This window comes from Suillus fuscotomentosus (assembly GCF_016647785.1).
Source record: "Suillus fuscotomentosus strain FC203 chromosome Unknown F5891scaffold_27, whole genome shotgun sequence".
Taxonomy (NCBI): domain Eukaryota; kingdom Fungi; phylum Basidiomycota; class Agaricomycetes; order Boletales; family Suillaceae; genus Suillus; species Suillus fuscotomentosus.
In genome coordinates, this window is record NW_024539539.1 from 124,204 (window position 1) to 141,822 (window position 17,619).

A 17,619-nucleotide genomic window follows, 5' to 3' on the forward strand; every position below is an offset into this window, starting at 1 on the left:
GGTTGGCGGCTATCTGAAACGAAGATAACGTTGAGCTTCTATGGGCCATGTCACCCTCATCGGCCACGTTGTCCGACACACTATAGTTGGTGGAGCTCTCCCATCCAGTGTGTTCTTATCATCGACACTGGCAACACAATATTCGCTTTCTAGCGCTCACGTTATCCATAAACCAGCTATAAAATCATGCGCTATCATGTAATCGTCGACTCGTGCATCGAACATTTTACCCCCATGGCAGAAAGCCAAAGTACGAGCTTGTCACCTATAGAGGTCCAGGATGTGGAATTTCATACTGATACCCAACCGTACTCCCCCAGTTCAATATTGTCAAATGAACCCATTAAGCTCGATATAGAGCATGCCGTGGTTGAGGATGATCCTCGATTATGGTCAAACACGAAGAAGGTGGATCCTTCTATCCCTATATGCAATGAGGAACTGATTGAACACAACTACAGACAGCTATATTGTTCATCATATCTGGAGCCTCAATGTTTGCGGGTTTGGCGGCGAATATACAAAACCGTAGGTCGCGTCCGTGATCTTATTGTATCCAATATCGGTTGAATGGCCACGGAACAGCCGCCAATGCTGAAATAGAGCAGCAACTACACGCCAGCAGCGGAGATATCAGCCTGAGCTTATCTCTGTTCATTCTCATTCAAGGCAATTTTCCTGTCATTTGGAGTGCGATTGGCGAGATAAAGGGCCGTAAGGTTTATATCTATAGCTGCCTTTAGAGCGTCGTTTGCTAATATGACCGAGCCCAGCTCGTGTACCTTTTATCCACTGCACTTTTTATAATTGGATCTGCAATCGTGGCCGTGTCGAAAACTATTGGTTTAGTGATTGGCATGCGAATTGTGCAAGCCACAGGGTAGGACGGTTCCTCGATCTCTCGTGTCCATGCTCACTTTGAGTAGGTCAAGTGCAGTTTTCGCTATGGGAGCTGCCACTCTGGCCGATATATACGAGCCACATCAACGAGGTACAATGATGGGGGTCTACTATTCTGCACCTCTCCTCGGTCCCTCGTTAGGACCAATCTTTGGTGGCGCACTCACGCAGGGCTTCAGCTGGCGGGCGGTTTTCTGGTTCTTGGTGATCTGGGGAGGCATAATCTTTTTGGCATTCCTTTTCTTGTTCAAGGACACGTTCAGGAAGGAGAGGAGCGTGACCTATCAGAACGTATTGAATTCGAGACTCGGAGAGCAGCAGTCGTCGGAAGCAAAGGATGAGTCGCAAAATATTTCGAAGTCAGAAGTGGGTGGAGAGAACCAAACGACTTCGAAAGATATTGAAGCACAGCGGACGGTTATACCAGCATCAGCCATTAAAGACATAAAATTGTCCATAGCTGATGTCAACCCTCTCCCTGCATACCTCTCGATTGTCGGCCGCAAGAACAATGTTCCTATCTTGATAGCATCTGGTGCGTGCCCTCATTTCTTGCTGAAAACTATTTTTATGCCTTCTTGCGCCAGGCTTCACACTTGGGCTAACCTTTAGTATTGCGTATACATCCGCAAGAACACTGTCGATGTATTATGATTATGATGCATTGATGACAGGCCTTGTTTTGCTTACATTTGGCGTTGGTGAGTGTATTCCAAGCGAAGTGGGAACACCTGCCTGACGCATCTACTTATTCCAGGCAGCGTAATGGGCAGCATATTGGGTGGTCGTTGGTCCGATCGGACGCTTACTCGGCTCAAGGCCGCAAACGGAGGGATCAGCTTTCCAGAGGTGGATTTTGAACCACTATCTCTAGTTCAGCATATGACTGACAAATTTATGCAGATGCGCCTCGAGAGCACGAAAATTGCCATGTTGTGGTTACCTCTGTCTGTGATTGGATACGCCTGGGTGTGTCAAGAACAAGTCAATATCGCTGCTGTGTGTATTATGCTGTTCCTCATTGGATTTTTATCCGCGTGCGTTCACTGTGTTTATATTGTATTTGGCTCTCATCCACGATAGATGGATCTACACAATCACACTGGCATACATTGTCGATGCAAACACTGGTCGCTCATCAATGGCAGTAGCGGCGAATAGTTCTGTCCGTGGTCTATTTGCTTTTGTCGCCGCCGAGATTGCGGTTCCTTTACAAGTGAGTCGAAGTCATAACAGTTTGCAGAAGGCCGGATCTGAGGTTAGTTCAGGATACTATTGGCGATGGTGGTCTGTATACTATTTGGGCAGGAGTGATGGTCGTCGTTGAGTGCATGCTTCTGCTGGTGTTGTACAAAGGCAGGAAGTGGAGAGAGGCCAGTGTTGAGCGGGAGAAGCAGACAGTGTATGCCAAATAAACGATCTCGCGATCGGCCCTGAGGCCTGACTATGGTGTGGCAGGATGAGAACGGGCGTGATTTTTTCTCACCTATGCAAAAAATATGTCGTCGGTAGGAACCACATATATTGCATGAAGACGTTGAGGATAGCCTTTGAGAAATATTACGTAATTGATCAGAGCTGGGCGTCCAACCACCTCCCTCAAGAGTCAAAATGTATAGATTACCTTGTACACCTGGAGACTTGGTCCGAGGATGGGCTCCGCGCCGACTGTGAATCCGGCTATCCCCAACATTGTTACCTTGTCCTCCGTGAGTCGCGCCTTCTTACCCTCTTTCTATGCCTTCAAGCTTCATTCAAGAAATCCCCTCTACTCAAATACTGCATCGCATCCAAAGTTTTATCGCATGTCGTCTGGCGTCAGCGTTCCCAGCTCAGCGCAGTCGAATGTGATTAGGTTCTTTGTGGACGCCTCGACTTCTTTTGGAATTGGCTTCTTAGCCGATGGCTACTGGCTCTGTTGGCGCTTGCTCCCAGGGTGGAAGTCAGATGGACGTGACATCGGGTGGGCAGAGATGGTGGCCGTTGACCTCGGTCTTCGCGCTCTCATTCACTCCGGCCTTCGCGATGTCCCTATCCGCTTCTTCTCCGATAATCAGGGTGTGGTGGGTGCCATCAGGGCCGGTCGTTCTCGTAGCCCCGTGCAGAATGATATCCTACGTAGGCTATCAGTATTCACTCTCAACCACGGTATATGTTTTTCTGTCGAGTGGGTCAAATCGGCAGATAACTTATCAGACGGTATCTCGAGGGGTGTCTTTCCTCACTCCAAATCGCGTTCTGGCTGCCCCCCGCCCCTTCCTAGATACCTCAAGCCCTTCGTAAAGCTCGTTTAGTGTCCTAGGTATATGTCGTGTTACGAACCTCGTTCAGCGCTGTCATTTTCATAACGTTTCTCGATTCTTGTAACACCTCCGATTTCTCATGCCACTAGTATTTCGAATTCGGCCTGTGATCATGTCTTGTCACATTCAAGCTGCTCGGCCATATTGTGGTCCTTCTATTTGAATGACAATTGTGTCATGCAATATTCCAATTCAGTACATCAAGAGGAAGATCGCAGAGGTTGCCGTCACGGGTGATCAGCTGATGAAAATTGGGTTTTGTTTAAAGCTGGTCCAGCCGATTCCATCTGGTGCTCCTTGCTCAAGACTAGTCCAGGTATTATAACACGAAGCGGCGCCGATTTTTCCAAGATTTCACAACGGCGGAGAGCGACGATGACGGTAAACATATCATGTGATTGATCATCACCAGTTTCTGACCCACGCACGATAGAAGATTTTTGATCGAGCCTAAAAAATTTGAAGTCGTCCACGAAATTCTCGATCCGGACGTATGAAACGCGCCTGACCAAGTATACACATTTTAGACATTGCTTGCTTGTGTCGTCGTACCCTTATACCTACATCTATACATTTGCTTTCGCCTTCCCATGCGTTGATAATACAATATGTTGCTTTTTACAACACCTCAGTTTCCTAGATTCCCAGATGGTAGATCGGCGCATATGTCTGCATTTGTCGGAGCGCCGCTCGTGAGAGCACCCTCCAGCAAGTCCAATGCCATGTTTGCTGAGCCCCACGATGACAAGAAGCCATAACCAGAGTGTCTGAATATGCGCACGTAATTAGGGCAGTATGTGCCAGTGTAGCGTTACTCACCCGTAGTTATACACAACAGGCACTTTACATCGCGCGGGCACGTCAAACCACTCGACTTCGAGTCTTATGCCACCCTTTCTGCCAGGGCGTAGACCGCAACCTGGTTCAATAATGATGGAACGAAGGTCCTCGACAGTGGGGTCGCGGTCAACACGTGTCTGTGGGGGTGCAAGCTCTGGAGTGAGCTGCAGGGCCCGCGCAAGAATGTCCTCGGTTACTTCAGGACGCGGAACTGGATACCTGTAATAGTTGAGAATTCGACCAAAAGATAATTTGAGAGAACTACCAGTCATTGGGTACTCTCGTGCCGCCGCACAGAACCTATATAAAACAGTCAGAGAACATATCTTGTATGGCTTTCAAAAGGCGCACATCGCCATTGCTTCTTGGCATGGTATAAGTGTACGTCCCGTCAGCCTCAGTCATAGTCCTCCCGAACTTGATCCAGGGAGCTCTGAGTAGCACAGTTTGCCCACGAATTGGATATACGTCCTTATCTTCAACGCCTCCTAGGCTGCGAGCGCCGATACCGGCGCAGACAACAATAGCATCAACGTCATGGTACGAGTGGGCACCTGTGTATGGACTGGTTCCTCGCTCAAGAAGTTGACTGATGTGCTGCAGGGACACGCGCACAATAGTCCCGTTTTTCGCGAGGAAAGATGACAGAAGCCAGTTAAGGTAGGCTGGAGTATTCATAGTGACTGTACTGAATGAGAAGCCTATCTTTGCTGGACCACGAAGTTCATTCGGATCTAAATATTTGAACTGATGCGAGTCAGAACGACAGCCATGCATGCGAGTCTGTGTTCATACATCTGGCATATAATGAAGCCATTCAGCATCGGTGAGGTCGTCTCCGCGATATTCAGTCTGGGTGTGCCGCAATAAACAACCCTCGGCTGCACCACCTGGTTCTGATAGCTTCCATAATGCATGGAAGGTATCTTGATCAAGCTCTGTACGACTAGGGTGTGACATGTTTATTCATGCAGTCAAAAAGTAGCATACTTCGCTGTCTTTGATCATCACAAGCATGGCTGACATGGTGCGCACCCTAAAGATCATCAGCGTTGCATCAGCCCCAATCTTGAACATGTCCGATGAGAGAACTGCTCACCGCCCAGTGACTAGTGTACCTGCTTGATTTTGGATCTGTGGGGAATGTCTCAGCGACGATGGTGACACGATAGGTGCCCTGCTCCTGGATTTTTAACGCTGTGGTGAGGCCGACGACGCCTGCACCAATAACGATAATCTCTTTGATCTGGTTATCGTTAGATAGCGCCATGTGCAACATGCATGTCAAGGACTTGAGTCACTTGACTCATTGACTCGGAAATGTATTGAGATTACGTCAGCCGACCTTTTTCTCCGAGAGTTGCTTTTAATTCCTGTGGTCGCACTCATTCTTCGTCACCGGTCGTCTAATGCTTCAGACTTCAAACAAGCGGGCCGCTCCAGATAATACCCATAATGAACGTCCAGCAAAGAGATTTACCACATCGTCGCCAGAAGAAGGCGAAGTCGATGACTCTTTGCCACCTTCTCCGCGCCCAACAATAATTCCCCTACCACCCAAACCAGCTCCTTCGAAGTTCGAGACTAAGGTCAAGTTTCCTTTCAAGAAGAAAACAAACGGTCCAGATGCTCCTGGTCCCTCTAGTCAAAGAATTAGTCCTATGATGGACAGAAGGCATACTTCGGTTTATGAGAGATCCGAAGACGACGAGAGGCGCATTCGGGAGGATGACCAGCGCAACGGCAGACCCAGACCTTACTATGACCAATCTCGCAAAAGGGGTGGCGCTCAAATAACTAATCATTGGCAGCCTTCCTATAGTAGAGAAGGCGACCGTCGCCCCCCTGCCTGGGATCTTCCACGGGAACCTTACAGGCCTGCTCATGACACCTATATTCCAGCACGGGATAGATATGACAGTCGTGTCTACGGAAGGGAACGCGATATTCCTTCATTGTCACCTCATTCACCTGACCGCTCCCGTTCCCCGTCCTCCTCTTCTTCTTCACACCGAGGAAAGCACAGGTTACCCTCGCGTCGCTCTCCCATGGTGAATTATAGTCCGCCTCGTCGTGACTATGGTGTGGACAGACTACATGACCAAAGGATGCGTGATGGGGGCTGGGAACGCGCCCGTCACAATGACCATAATCGCTGGGGGGTACCATCGGACAATGACAACTACTCACGGATAGACGACCGCTATCGTCGTCCTATGCGCCACTCGCCACGTCGCGAACGCGAACGTTCATGGGATTCTTATGATAGGGACCACCCAAATCATATTGAAGCAGGACGTGATGCCGATCGCGATACATATCATACGGAGAGTCGTCTTTCTGTGGCACCTCGTGCTCACGATGATGATCGTGACCATCAGGATCGTCCTGTTTCCCCGGGTGTATCCCGTCACCCTTCCCCTCAATCACCTTCGGCTTCGACTCACATACATGTTCGCCACACACCGCCACCGCCACCTTCTCCTCCACCTCCCGTCCCCACCCCTGAACGACCCAAAGATGATACCCTACCTCCTCACGCAGCTATTTCGATTGCAATTCCTTTGAAACGGCCTCCAGCACCTAGAGACTCCCATTCTCCATCGCCACTTCCACTTCCGTCGGCTCATGAAGAGCCAGTAAAGGAAAAGAAGGATACCGCAGTGGATGCGACGCAAAAATTACCACCTGCAGAGCATAAGAGGAAACGTGCCCCTGTGCAGCGTACGAGAAAGCAAGAACAAGAGGCATACGGTCATCTCTTCTTAGGTTGTGGCCAACAAAGCGACTACGACGCCACTGCGAAACTTGGTGAAGGTACTTTTGGGTATGTATCGGGCCTCTTGCACTGCTACTGAATGCGACTGCTCACCTTGCTCAGAGAGGTGCACAAAGCAGTCCATCACCTCACCGGGCGTCTGGTGGCCCTCAAACGTATTCTTATGCATAATGAGAAAGAGGGAATGCCCGTAACTGCCTTGCGCGAGATCAAAATTCTCAAGGCAATGAACCATTCATGCATCATCGAGATCTTGGATATGTTCGTCGTCCGTAGTGAGTGCTCATATCGGCTCGTTGTATGACAATCACCAACACTGTGCACCAGGTAATGGCAAGAACTCGCCCCTCTCTGTTTACATGGTATTCCCATATATGGACCATGACCTTGCTGGTTTGCTGGAGAACGAGCGCGTAAAGCTCCAACCCAGCCATATTAAATTGTACATGAAACAACTTTTGGAAGGAACGGAATATATGCATCGTGTTTGTCCTCACTTTTTCACCCTCGATTTGTCTTATGTCCATTCACAGAATCACATCTTACACAGAGACATGAAAGCTGCCAATCTTCTCATCGATAACAACGGTTCGCTCCGGATAGCAGATTTCGGTCTAGCACGCGCGTATGATCCGAGCGTTATCCATGGAGTCATGGATCAGCGTGGAAGAGAGAAAAAATATACAAACTGTGTCGTGACAAGGTGGTATCGTCCTCCAGAACTACTGCTCGGCGCCCGACAGTATGGTGGAGAAGTAGACATCTGGGGCATAGGGTTTGTGTTTGTCGATATTTCTGGGGCAGTTCTTAAATTTCTTCTATACAGATGCGTTCTGGGAGAGATGTTCATGCGCAGGCCGATTCTTCCTGGATCATCGGACATTGACCAACTGGAGAAGATTTGGCAGTTATGCGGTACTCCCAATCAGCATACCTGGCCAAATTACGATGCACTACCAGGGTGCGAGGGCGTAAAGCGGTTCAATCAGACCTATTCCAAGAAGCTGAGAGCCGCGTATGAAAGGTCAGCTCTCATTTTCGCAACGCTTTTAGTTTATGCTTAACTGTTTTGCAAGTATCGGCCCTGAGACCTGTGACCTTTTGGATAAGCTCCTCACGTGCAACCCAAGAGATCGTATTACTGCCTCACAAGCCCTTGACCACGATTATTTCTGGACTGACCCACTTCCCGCTGACCCCAAAACGTGAGTATCACTGATTTGTTCATGCTTGTCCCGTTTTATCTCTTATCCATCTAGTCTTCCGTCATACGAAGCTTCCCACGAATTTGATAAGCGCGGGCGACGCAACCAGCCGCCACCAGGTATTATGCCTCCTGATGGCTACTTCAGGCCCCACCCTTTGCCAAATCAGCCCCCCGGGTTCTATCCTCGTGGACCGCCGCATCGCGACGCGTTCAGGTCGGGTCCGCCGCCGCCTGTTATCATGTCCGCTTTGTTACAGCATCAAGGCAGTGGTCAGCCTCCTGGTGGGCAACATCCTGGAGGTCAGCACCCTGGAGGTCAACATCCCGGGCATTCCGGTAGTCAACATCCTGGAGGCCAGCACCCCCCTTTTGGACGTCCACCAGCTCACGGCGCTGGGTATCCTACCCGTGGGATGCACCCGTCACGTCAAGCTCCTCGCACAATGGATCATCCTGCTCATCTACCGCCACGACCTATGGCTCCTATGGGATCCGGTCCACCACCATTTGGTGGTCGTGCCCCACGGCGGACGGGAGGGGGGAATGGGACTGGTGGGGGAGGCTTGCCATACTCATGACCCCCTGTTCATCTTTCTCGCACGCATCTATTGTGCTTTGTCGATCTGCGCTTTCGTGTTCTTTCTTTGTTCTCTAGCCTACATGCACACAACCCACTTTATTTTCTGAGTCAGACGCTATAGGTGGAGTAGATCACTTAAACCTTCTTCTATGTTTGGTTGGACTGTTCACTGCACGCATCCTCAATATGAACGTAATACGTGGTTTTGAGTGCTTGAATTCAACCTCGACACACCCAACCGCGAATTACTATTTCAATCAATCATTGTGGGGAGGAGGGCCTTCCCCAACCGACCTTTCGAAAGTTCTTGCGGCGAATTGAAGTCCACATGCAGTATAAGTGTACATGGTACATAATTCAAACCGGTATTCTGAAATACAAATAGATTCGCGAATGGCCCATCAGTAAATAGGAAGTCCTAGTGTAACGTATCAACGAGCACAAAATCTACAAGTAAATCTGAGTATAGGTATCGAAAAGAGAATAACTACTTCTACTAGATTTGCTTAATCATTTGAGCCAACTGTTTTGCGACATCTGGAGATAAATTGCAACGCTGCATGAGGCGAGAGACAATATCCTTCTTTTTCACATCCAAAGGCTCTGGAAGAAACCCCTTCAGCTTACGCATGAATGACACGAACCGGCTGTTCCCTCCGGCCCATAATGACTTATGGTCATCAACAGTAAACTTCTCCACAAGGGTGCGGACCGTGACGCGTGATTCTTCATAACGGTCTTTGTGTCGACCATCCAATCTGTTAGCGGCAGTGATGCATGCGTGATCAGCGACCCGGATCCCATATGTTTTTTCGAAGGTACTTTGCTGTCTATCCCACCAGTCGTCCATCCTCGCCTCTCTTTCAAGGTGTGTGATCACAAGGACAATGGGAACCTTCTTCTCGCAAAGGAATTCGTGAAATAGCCGGTAATTGCTCTGTATTGTAGCGTTGAGTCTGCCGGCACGAATGCAGAACAAAAGCAGATCAACGCCGCCTTCTGCGTCCAATTTCTTAATCAGTTTATAGGCGTTGTCGACCGCCTCGAGGTACTCTTTGATACCCAGCTGCGTTTCCTCGAGTCCAACGGTATCGAAAACCTTATAAGGCTCGCCATGAAATTCGATGGTGTACTCTTTCCAGTGCATCGTACAGCGTTGTGTGTCAGGAGATGTGACTGCCACCTCCTTTCCCGCCATGAGGTTGACGAGCGAACTTTTGCCTGCCCCCGTCTCCCCGAAAATTACGATATTTTTTGCCTTGTTCCTACGCAACATGATTAGCAAAACCAGCACAGAGCATCAAACACCATACCTTGCACGACACTCTTCAATGAGTTTACATATGGCATAGTGTGATTGGTCGTGGCGTAGCTTGAGCCTCTCTGTTGCATATTCGTCGATGTTCAGTGCAGTAACACATGCGTGGCCAGCAAAGGTCATGTTGAGCTGTGAGATGGATTGCTCGTTATTTCTCCACCATTCTTCCATCTCCGGTTTTTTGTCCTCCAATCCTGTAATGACAAGGACGATTGGGCATCTTGTCGATACTTCGGAAGAGCATAATTTGTAGTTGCGGCAGAGCGTCTTGACCGCTTTCGTGTAATGCACACAGTACATGAGGAGATGAATGTCCTCTTGCTCCTTGAGTTTTCGAAGGAGATGCTTCAAAACTTTCCGAGCTTCGTCATCGGGGACTCTGCCTTCGGAGCCCTCATTCAGACCTGAAATCTAATTAAATGACGCTCACAAAGAGCGTGGTCCGCACTGACCGGGTGTATCGAAAAGCTTTACCTTCAAGGTTTGGTTCTTAACCAGAACCTCGTGCTCGTACACTGTGGTTTCAACTGTACATCCCATAGTGTCGCAGGATGTCGGCGCCCTGTTGCTTTTAGTTATCAAATTGACCAAAGAACTTTTTCCAGCTCCTGCTTCTCCAAAAATGACAACACTGCAGGTGTCTGTGCAATATGAAGCTTCTTCAGCACAGTTAGAGTCGGCAGCACCCTGATGTGGCGTGTCGAGGCTTCAAGTTAGTAGCTTAATGCTGAGGAAGAGGTAGACACAACTTACAGTAGATGACCACATCATTGCCAACTTGAAGACAACTCGATGCAAGAGACAAAACAGCGAAATCACCTCTTGACTTGTGTGTTAATTAGGGTCGCCAGCCTACTTTTCTTCGTGTTAGAACAACGTGGTTGGGTCCAGGCTTGCCCAGACGCCAGATTTAACGATCCAAAGAAATAGAGTCAGCACGTTCCATGCATATCTGTAGTATTGGTATCTTCATTCCTTCTACAACTGTTGTCAGCCACTGCCGGATCTAATTTTAAGCTTTGAATATCGAACCCGAGGCATGAATTCAGCATGTTGCACACATGTGTATGTATAAGATGTTCCATTCCTGTGTCTCCGACGAGGTTGTCGGAGTAGATAAATTGAGATGTATGTGCCTGCATTCTCTTCTGATAATATGAATATCAGAGCATTCAACCAGGCGGCCTCGGACCTTCAAAGTTTCACATCATGTACTGGCATAAGTACATATCGGTTCCCGAGTCTGTAAGTGTCAAGCATCGACATGAACAATGCCTACTGCAATGACTATTGAAAAAGGCTCAACTAGTAGACGCGTCTTGCTTGATCATATAAGCCAACTTTCTTGCGACTTGTCGAGATGTATCACAACGGTTCATGAGGCGAGACATGATGCTCACCCCCTTCACACGCAGATTCCCACCAGGTAGCCCCTTCAGTTTACGCATCAACGACACAAACAGATTGTCTCCTCCTATCCATGCTGGTTTCTGCCCGTTGGCAGTAAACTTCTCCACAAGATGGCGGATCGTGACTTCATCATCACAGGTTTCGTATGGGCCATCCGATCCATCAGTGGCGAAGATACACGCATGATCAGCGACCCGAACTCCATAGCGTTCGAACTTACTCTGTACTCCCTCCCACCAGCCCTCCATCTCTCTTTCGAGGTGCGCGATCACAAGAACGATGGGAACGTTCCCCTCGCAGAGGTAATCATGAAACAGCTTATAATTGCCGTAAAGCGTAGCATTTATTCGGCAGGGGCGAATGCAGAACAGAAGCAGATCAATGCCACCTTGTCGGTCCAATTCCTTGATGAGCCTATAGGCGCCGTCTACAGACTCGAGGTACTCTCTGATCCCTAGTTGTGGTTCCTCAAGTCCAATGGTATCGAACACCTTGTAAGTCTTGTCTCCGAAGTCGATGATGTAGTCTTTCCAGTGCATCGTACAACGTTGCGGGTCAGGAGATGTGACTGACACCTCCCTCCCCGCCATAAGTTTGACGAGTGAACTTTTATCTGCCCCCGTCTCCCCAAATAGTACGATATTCTTGGGTCTGTTCCTTTCGGAATCGATTCTTTGGGGCGCGGTGCTTTTGATTTTTTTGGGCAACTTCCTTTCGGGCACATTCCTCTTAGGCCCGTTCCCTTTGCACTCGTTTCTCTTGGATCCGCTCCTACTTAACAAATAAATATACAGCAAAATGAGCATATGGAAACACCACACCTCGTACAACATTCCGCAATGAGTTTGCAGACGTTGAAGTATGACTGGTCGTGGCGCCCCTGAAGCATCGCATCATCGGTCAGCGTGGTGATACATGCGTGGCCAGTAAAAGTCATGTCATGCTCTGAGATGAACTGCTCGTTGTTCTTCCACCATTCTTCCATTTCTGGTTCTATGGTTTCCAAACGTGTGACAACGAGGACAATTGGAACCCTTTTCTTGACTTCGAATGTACATAGTTTGTAGTTGCGGCAGAGTGCCTTGATCGCTTCCCTGCCTTGTTTCTTGCCATCAACACAGTACATGAGGAGATGGATTCCGTCCTGCTCCATGAGCCTTTGAAGGATGTCCTTCAAAATTTTCCGAGCTTTCTTGTCAGGGACTTTGCCCTCAGAGCCCTCACCAAGACCTGCAATTTAGGTCAGCAATGCCCACGAAGAGCGGCGCCCTGCACTCACCAGCTGTATCGAAAAACTTTACCTTCGAGGTCTTGCCGTGAATCACAAGATCGTATATGTACTCCTGAGTTTCAGCTGTACATCCTTCAGCGTCGCAGGATGCCGGTGCTGTTTCTGACCCAACGATTAAATTGACCAAGGAGCTTTTGCCAGCTCCTGTTTCTCCGAAAATGACGATATTGTATGTGTCTGTTGAAGCTTCATCGACATAGCTGGAGTCAATGGCACCCTTGTTTTGGGTGTAAAGACTTGATGCTCAACTAGATTCAGACGCGACTCACAATAGATGATCCTGACCACATCACTGAAAACTTGACCATGATTCGACTCGGGAAAAGAAAAGCAGCGAAGGCGTGCACTTGTCACCAATTTGTTATGAGTCAGGTCTGAAGGCATCCAGGCGCCAGATTGGTCGGGCACATGGTTTCAGCATGTTCCATCGTGCATGTCTGATGTCTTCAGTGTTGTAACAACTTCGAAGCTTTGCCGATTTGAAACGAACCTTGCCGCTGCTCGGCTCCGGAGCGGTCCGCTCGGGCGCACAACATTCCGGCTCCAGGCCCTCACAAGTTTTTGCTCAACTCTTCACCGACCTACCTCATCTCATCCTAGCACACCGTGTACTTGGAGTTTTTTACAGTCGCACTCGTCTCGAATCGCTTGTGCCCGTCCCTAGAGATAGCGATGGCCAATGCAGGATGAATTTCCATCTGTCCCATCTTCATCTTGACACATCTTGTCTCATTCCTGATCTTTAGCGATCTATTTTTTTTTAGCTCGGGTGCACCGTGAACCCGAACTTTTCAGCTGAGGACCCTGGGCTTGTCGAATACGACTGTTTTTTGACGGACACTCTTGAGCTCAAGTGCTGTCGCGCTCCTCCTATCTCGTATTCTCGATGCAAGACTCGCAAGTCGAATGCAGAATTGATTAAAGCTACATAATTGAACCTGACATTAATGCGCAAAACGGAAATCAAGTCTTCTGTTCCCAACGTCCTTGGTCGTGCCCAGATAGTGTGCACGTTCCTATCATTCAAAAAGTCTTTAGCGCCCTAACTCTTTATAAAGTCCACAATCAACTCACCTGCATCGTCATCGCATCCCAAATCTTAGCTCGTTGTCGGTTGCGCCACATGTAATATGCCTTTGTACCTGGGTACAGAAAACAGACGTTGATGCAACAGATGATGATGAGGGTCCTGTTGCCGCGTCGATCTGCGCGAGGGGATGAGTGTAACGATTATGTTGCCTGGGAAAGGAAACGAGGAGTGACATACATCTGGGAGCATCGCTGGCTACGTAGATCTGTGCAGATATGATTCCACTTGCTTGCACGAACCTAGCAGAAAGTGAGTATATCTCCAGTTTGAAAATGGGGGAATCCACACATGTTGTATAACGATGCGTTGACTGTTCGACTCGCCACTGCCCCTGCGTTACGAGAGCACCACCCCACCTGAAACAAGAGATGAGTATTTCGCTCGAGGATCGTTTTAAGCAGTTACCTGGATTGGATGGGTATATCTGGTAACACGAGGACGTCAAGAACGGTCTTCAAGAATACTAATGCTGACAAGTTCGAACTCACGGATATGACAACAGACCAGTCACCACAACCTGAACCAGTTGAGTAAACTGCGTAGCGCCAATCAAAATGCGTTACTCACAAAAAATATCCAAGGGTTAGGGCTGCTAGACATTGCATAGAGTGCAATGAGGAAAGGTAACGTCCAGAGGTCCTCCATCATCGCCACAATAGAACGCTCATTGACGGACTCTGAGACAAGCGTGATCACAAACATGGTGACCATTCCGAGAACTTGAGAGGGTATCGTAAGGAGGTTGGTATCAAATGTATTGAATCTGGGTTCCTGGCCTTGAGTATGTCAAAACGAAGGGATAATCATGATACCTACCCGATGTCCCTAAGTAGTAAAGTGAGATATGTTGAGGGGGGACCGTTCGGGATGCCAAACAAAAGGCCGCTGCGTTTCATGAGTGTCTAACTCTTCCAAAGATTAGGGGAATGACGTACAGGATATAAATCGGCCAAAGGTCATAATCACATACTGCTGTCCACAGACGACGAATTGAAAGGCCCTCACGGTTGTGCATGTCACCCTGAGGTAGTGAGTTAGTCACAGCGTCTAACGAGACTGGGACATAATTACTGACCTTAGTGGGATCATCCCGAAGTACTCGGTTGACCATAATGATTTCTTCCCTTTCCGTGAACCAACCGTTTGGCCGGAACCATGTTTTGGTTTGCGTTGGTGACGGAGGCATGCGGAAAAAAGATAAAAATCCTATGAGGAGAGTAAGGATTCCCCTGTGGGAGGATCGAGTTCGCGCGTCTTAAGTCATTAGAAAGAAATGGACACACTCAATCATGAACAGCCATCTTGGATCAAGTCAGTTTTTTTTTCGAAATGAGCATCAAACTTCTACTGACCGCCATCCAGCAGCGCCAGCCACACCATCCATGTGAAGCGTGCCATATGCTATAAAACTAGCAACGATGCCACAGAAGTTCGAAGAAATCCAGAACAGCGCGAGGCGCATGGGTAGTTCCGTCTTCGTGTAAAAATCTGTCCAAAAAGTTGGCAATGTAAGATGAGGTGCAAGGTAACTGACATACAAGATAGATATAATATCAGGTCAGGGATAAAGCTGTGGAATGTAAACAAAGTGTCCTCGAGCGCGCGCAGGAGCTGGACTTACCCGCCTTGCAAAGCGCTGAATTGACTAGTCAGTGAAAAGAAGCTTTGGGACAGTAATTACATGATATTACCCAAGAAGCGCTCGGCAGACCAGGAACGAGATCCTACCGGTCAGCCAGAATTGTGACAGAGACACGACACCTGTGACCTATCGATGAGAACGGTTTTGATACAGTTATTATGTTACATACTCCAGAGGCAGATTTGCATTGGTATCCAGCGATCCGGGCCAATCTTCGATACGACCATAAGTCACAAAACAATCTACAGTAATACACGCACTCTCTTCGAGACGAGCTGTGACGGTAATTCTGCGCATAAAAATGCCAACCTGAACACGGTATTTCCGAGGTTGAAGTCTGGATGATAAAGTCAGGATATTATTCAGATGGGAATCGAACACACTTACCATCTGTAGTTAACCCAAGATCCTGCAGAAAAGAGTCCGAGTTTGCCTGGCTGATGTTGCTCCTGTCCAAGTTTAAGGCGGAAAATCCCATAGCTGCCGTAACCATGATCTTCCAATCCAACTTGCGGACCAGGGCCTTCCTCACGTTTAACATGAGTCAAATCATGATAAGTATAGAAACTTACCTTTTCCTCCCTGTATGTCCAACGAGCGGTTGTATCGAATCTGTGGATATTCTCGTAGTCCTTCTTGGGCCAATAGTGTGGTGCAAGGTCAGGATCATCATAAACAGAGCGTCTGGTCGCGATTGCATCAGGATCAGGGTGGGCAATCTGCTTTCGACGAAAGACGGTGTTTGTCCATGAGAACTGTTCCTCCACCTCCTCCACCAGGTCACCAGTGGGCAACGAAGAACTTCGTTTGCCAACAGAAGACAGTGAAGAGACAGACCGACTAAAGCCGACCGTCGTCGGGGTTTGCTGCTCTGGGGTAGCACTCACAGAGGTCGTCATCTCGGTGAAAGAGAAAGGAACGAGTATAAAGGAAGAAGAATCCCCCTATAAAAGTCCTCAGGACAGGCACGGCTGAGCCACCAACTATCCTCACTCACAAGGCCGAATTGCGCGAGCGATATTTGTGATATCACATTCCTGATCAATGGTGCAAGATCCTGTTCTAACAATAGGCAGAACTATGCGATTGACCTGCAAATCTGTCGTCTGTCATGAGGGTCAGGCGGAAATGCAGCGTGACTTTGACACACTGGATGCTGGAGCGTTCACCTAAATCAATACTCGCAGAAATAGCATGTTCATCCCACTGTACTCGATAAGCTGTAATGATCGACCTGTGATGTCCAGCAAGTACATATTTGTTTAACTTGTTTTTACCCACCTCTGCCATTTTGTAAACCGCATCATATGCATAATGACATCTTTAGTCACATCCCTGTCGGTGTGCAGCCACTTTGGGACGTCAGGCCTTCATAGGCATAGTTGATGCATTGTGGGTAGCCAACGGCCCCTAACGCTGAGTGATATCACGTATGAATTGTGATATCTGACGTGACCGTCTATTTCGAACCCAATCCAGACAATGTCTCTAAATGTAGATGTTAGTGTCTAGATGATAAGAGAAAACGGCTTACCCTCAGCTCATGTAACGGACCGAGGAAAGAACACTACGAGTCAATCATATATATGGTTCGTATTCCTGTCTTCAACTCCGACACATTGTCCTGCCGCGTCGCTCACGTGTACTTATATTACCCATGCATCAACCTCAATCTAGCGGTGATTGTGACCCAGTCGCCATAAGGACGCACTATCAATGATATTCTTGTATTAGTTGTAAGTCAAGTTAGTACTTATTTAACTCAACTCGAGGCCAATGGCTGTTCTTCTTATCGTCTTCGTTATCTTCTTCAGTCATAGTAACCCAGACGGAACGGTTTTACGCTGATTGCCTTACATATTTCATCAGCACATCCACTGCTCGACAAATTTGAGGCTCGTCAGACTATAAATTGGTACACGTTGGGTGATATATTGTCAGTCTGGTCACCCAACCTGTCCTGCACATCGAAGAAATCCTTAGGTCCAGAACTCGGCGCGGCCAACACCTCTAATGTTTGGTCAGCTATGTTTCGCTTGGATCGCAGGACAAGTCACCTTTTGATAAATCATTGATGGATGGGCTGTCTTTTTCTATGCAATCGATAACTGCATGCTTGTTTGATCACCAGCACGTTTCCGCTCATGTCCATGTCGTTGGTTGCTTGTAATACCAGCGAGCCCACGGATCAAGGCATTGGGCGGACTGTAGGCCTTCGAATGCTCTTTCCAAAAAGTGTACCCATAGCCATGCATAGGA

The 17,619-nt window shown here is 48.3% G+C and overlaps 6 protein-coding genes across 6 annotated transcripts; 2 read left to right on the top strand and 4 right to left on the bottom strand.

The window, feature by feature from the left end:
- Positions 1-234: 234 nt before the first annotated feature.
- Positions 235-2,315, top strand: F5891DRAFT_980291 (MFS general substrate transporter; the record flags this gene model as incomplete). Its single annotated transcript, XM_041376987.1, has 10 exons — positions 235-408; positions 462-528; positions 586-719; positions 774-880; positions 927-1,435; positions 1,488-1,601; positions 1,658-1,749; positions 1,804-1,937; positions 1,984-2,116; positions 2,169-2,315. 10 exons carry the CDS (start codon positions 235-237, stop codon positions 2,313-2,315), a joined length of 1,611 nt encoding a protein of 536 aa, XP_041225896.1.
- A 1,516-nt stretch (positions 2,316-3,831) lies between these two features.
- F5891DRAFT_1226863 (uncharacterized protein) lies at positions 3,832-5,313 on the bottom strand (the record flags this gene model as incomplete). Its single annotated transcript, XM_041369512.1, has 7 exons — positions 3,832-3,970; positions 4,023-4,262; positions 4,309-4,343; positions 4,395-4,790; positions 4,839-4,981; positions 5,034-5,079; positions 5,143-5,313. The coding sequence occupies 7 exons, from the start codon at positions 5,311-5,313 to the stop codon at positions 3,832-3,834; spliced, it is 1,170 nt and encodes a 389-aa protein (XP_041225897.1).
- Positions 5,314-6,259: 946 nt separating this feature from the next.
- F5891DRAFT_952203 (kinase-like domain-containing protein) lies at positions 6,260-8,607 on the top strand (the record flags this gene model as incomplete). The annotated part of the gene is made up of 7 exons (XM_041375094.1): positions 6,260-6,870; positions 6,925-7,097; positions 7,150-7,307; positions 7,356-7,597; positions 7,649-7,846; positions 7,899-8,027; positions 8,082-8,607. 7 exons carry the CDS (start codon positions 6,260-6,262, stop codon positions 8,605-8,607), a joined length of 2,037 nt encoding a protein of 678 aa, XP_041225898.1.
- A 342-nt stretch (positions 8,608-8,949) lies between these two features.
- On the bottom strand, positions 8,950-10,979 carry F5891DRAFT_310279 (P-loop containing nucleoside triphosphate hydrolase protein). The gene is made up of 5 exons (XM_041371299.1): positions 10,960-10,979; positions 10,681-10,905; positions 10,380-10,614; positions 9,923-10,331; positions 8,950-9,874 (listed from the first exon to the last, which is right to left on the bottom strand). The coding sequence occupies exons 2-5, from the start codon at positions 10,696-10,698 to the stop codon at positions 9,106-9,108; spliced, it is 1,431 nt and encodes a 476-aa protein (XP_041225899.1). The 5' UTR covers positions 10,699-10,905; positions 10,960-10,979; the 3' UTR covers positions 8,950-9,105.
- Positions 10,980-11,228: 249 nt separating this feature from the next.
- On the bottom strand, positions 11,229-12,918 carry F5891DRAFT_1188640 (P-loop containing nucleoside triphosphate hydrolase protein; the record flags this gene model as incomplete). The annotated part of the gene is made up of 4 exons (XM_041367028.1): positions 11,229-12,108; positions 12,159-12,567; positions 12,617-12,845; positions 12,898-12,918. 4 exons carry the CDS (start codon positions 12,916-12,918, stop codon positions 11,229-11,231), a joined length of 1,539 nt encoding a protein of 512 aa, XP_041225900.1.
- A 654-nt stretch (positions 12,919-13,572) lies between these two features.
- On the bottom strand, positions 13,573-16,440 carry F5891DRAFT_1033521 (allantoate permease; the record flags this gene model as incomplete). The annotated part of the gene is given in 17 exon segments (XM_041361708.1): positions 13,573-13,644; positions 13,703-13,833; positions 14,005-14,074; positions 14,124-14,142; positions 14,207-14,235; positions 14,286-14,481; positions 14,535-14,603; positions 14,654-14,739; positions 14,794-14,947; positions 15,002-15,019; positions 15,071-15,247; positions 15,410-15,479; positions 15,530-15,572; positions 15,621-15,697; positions 15,748-15,883; positions 15,933-16,406; positions 16,417-16,440. 16 exon segments carry the CDS (start codon positions 16,257-16,259, stop codon positions 13,573-13,575), a joined length of 1,674 nt encoding a protein of 557 aa, XP_041225901.1. The 5' UTR covers positions 16,260-16,406; positions 16,417-16,440.
- Positions 16,441-17,619: the final 1,179 nt, after the last annotated feature.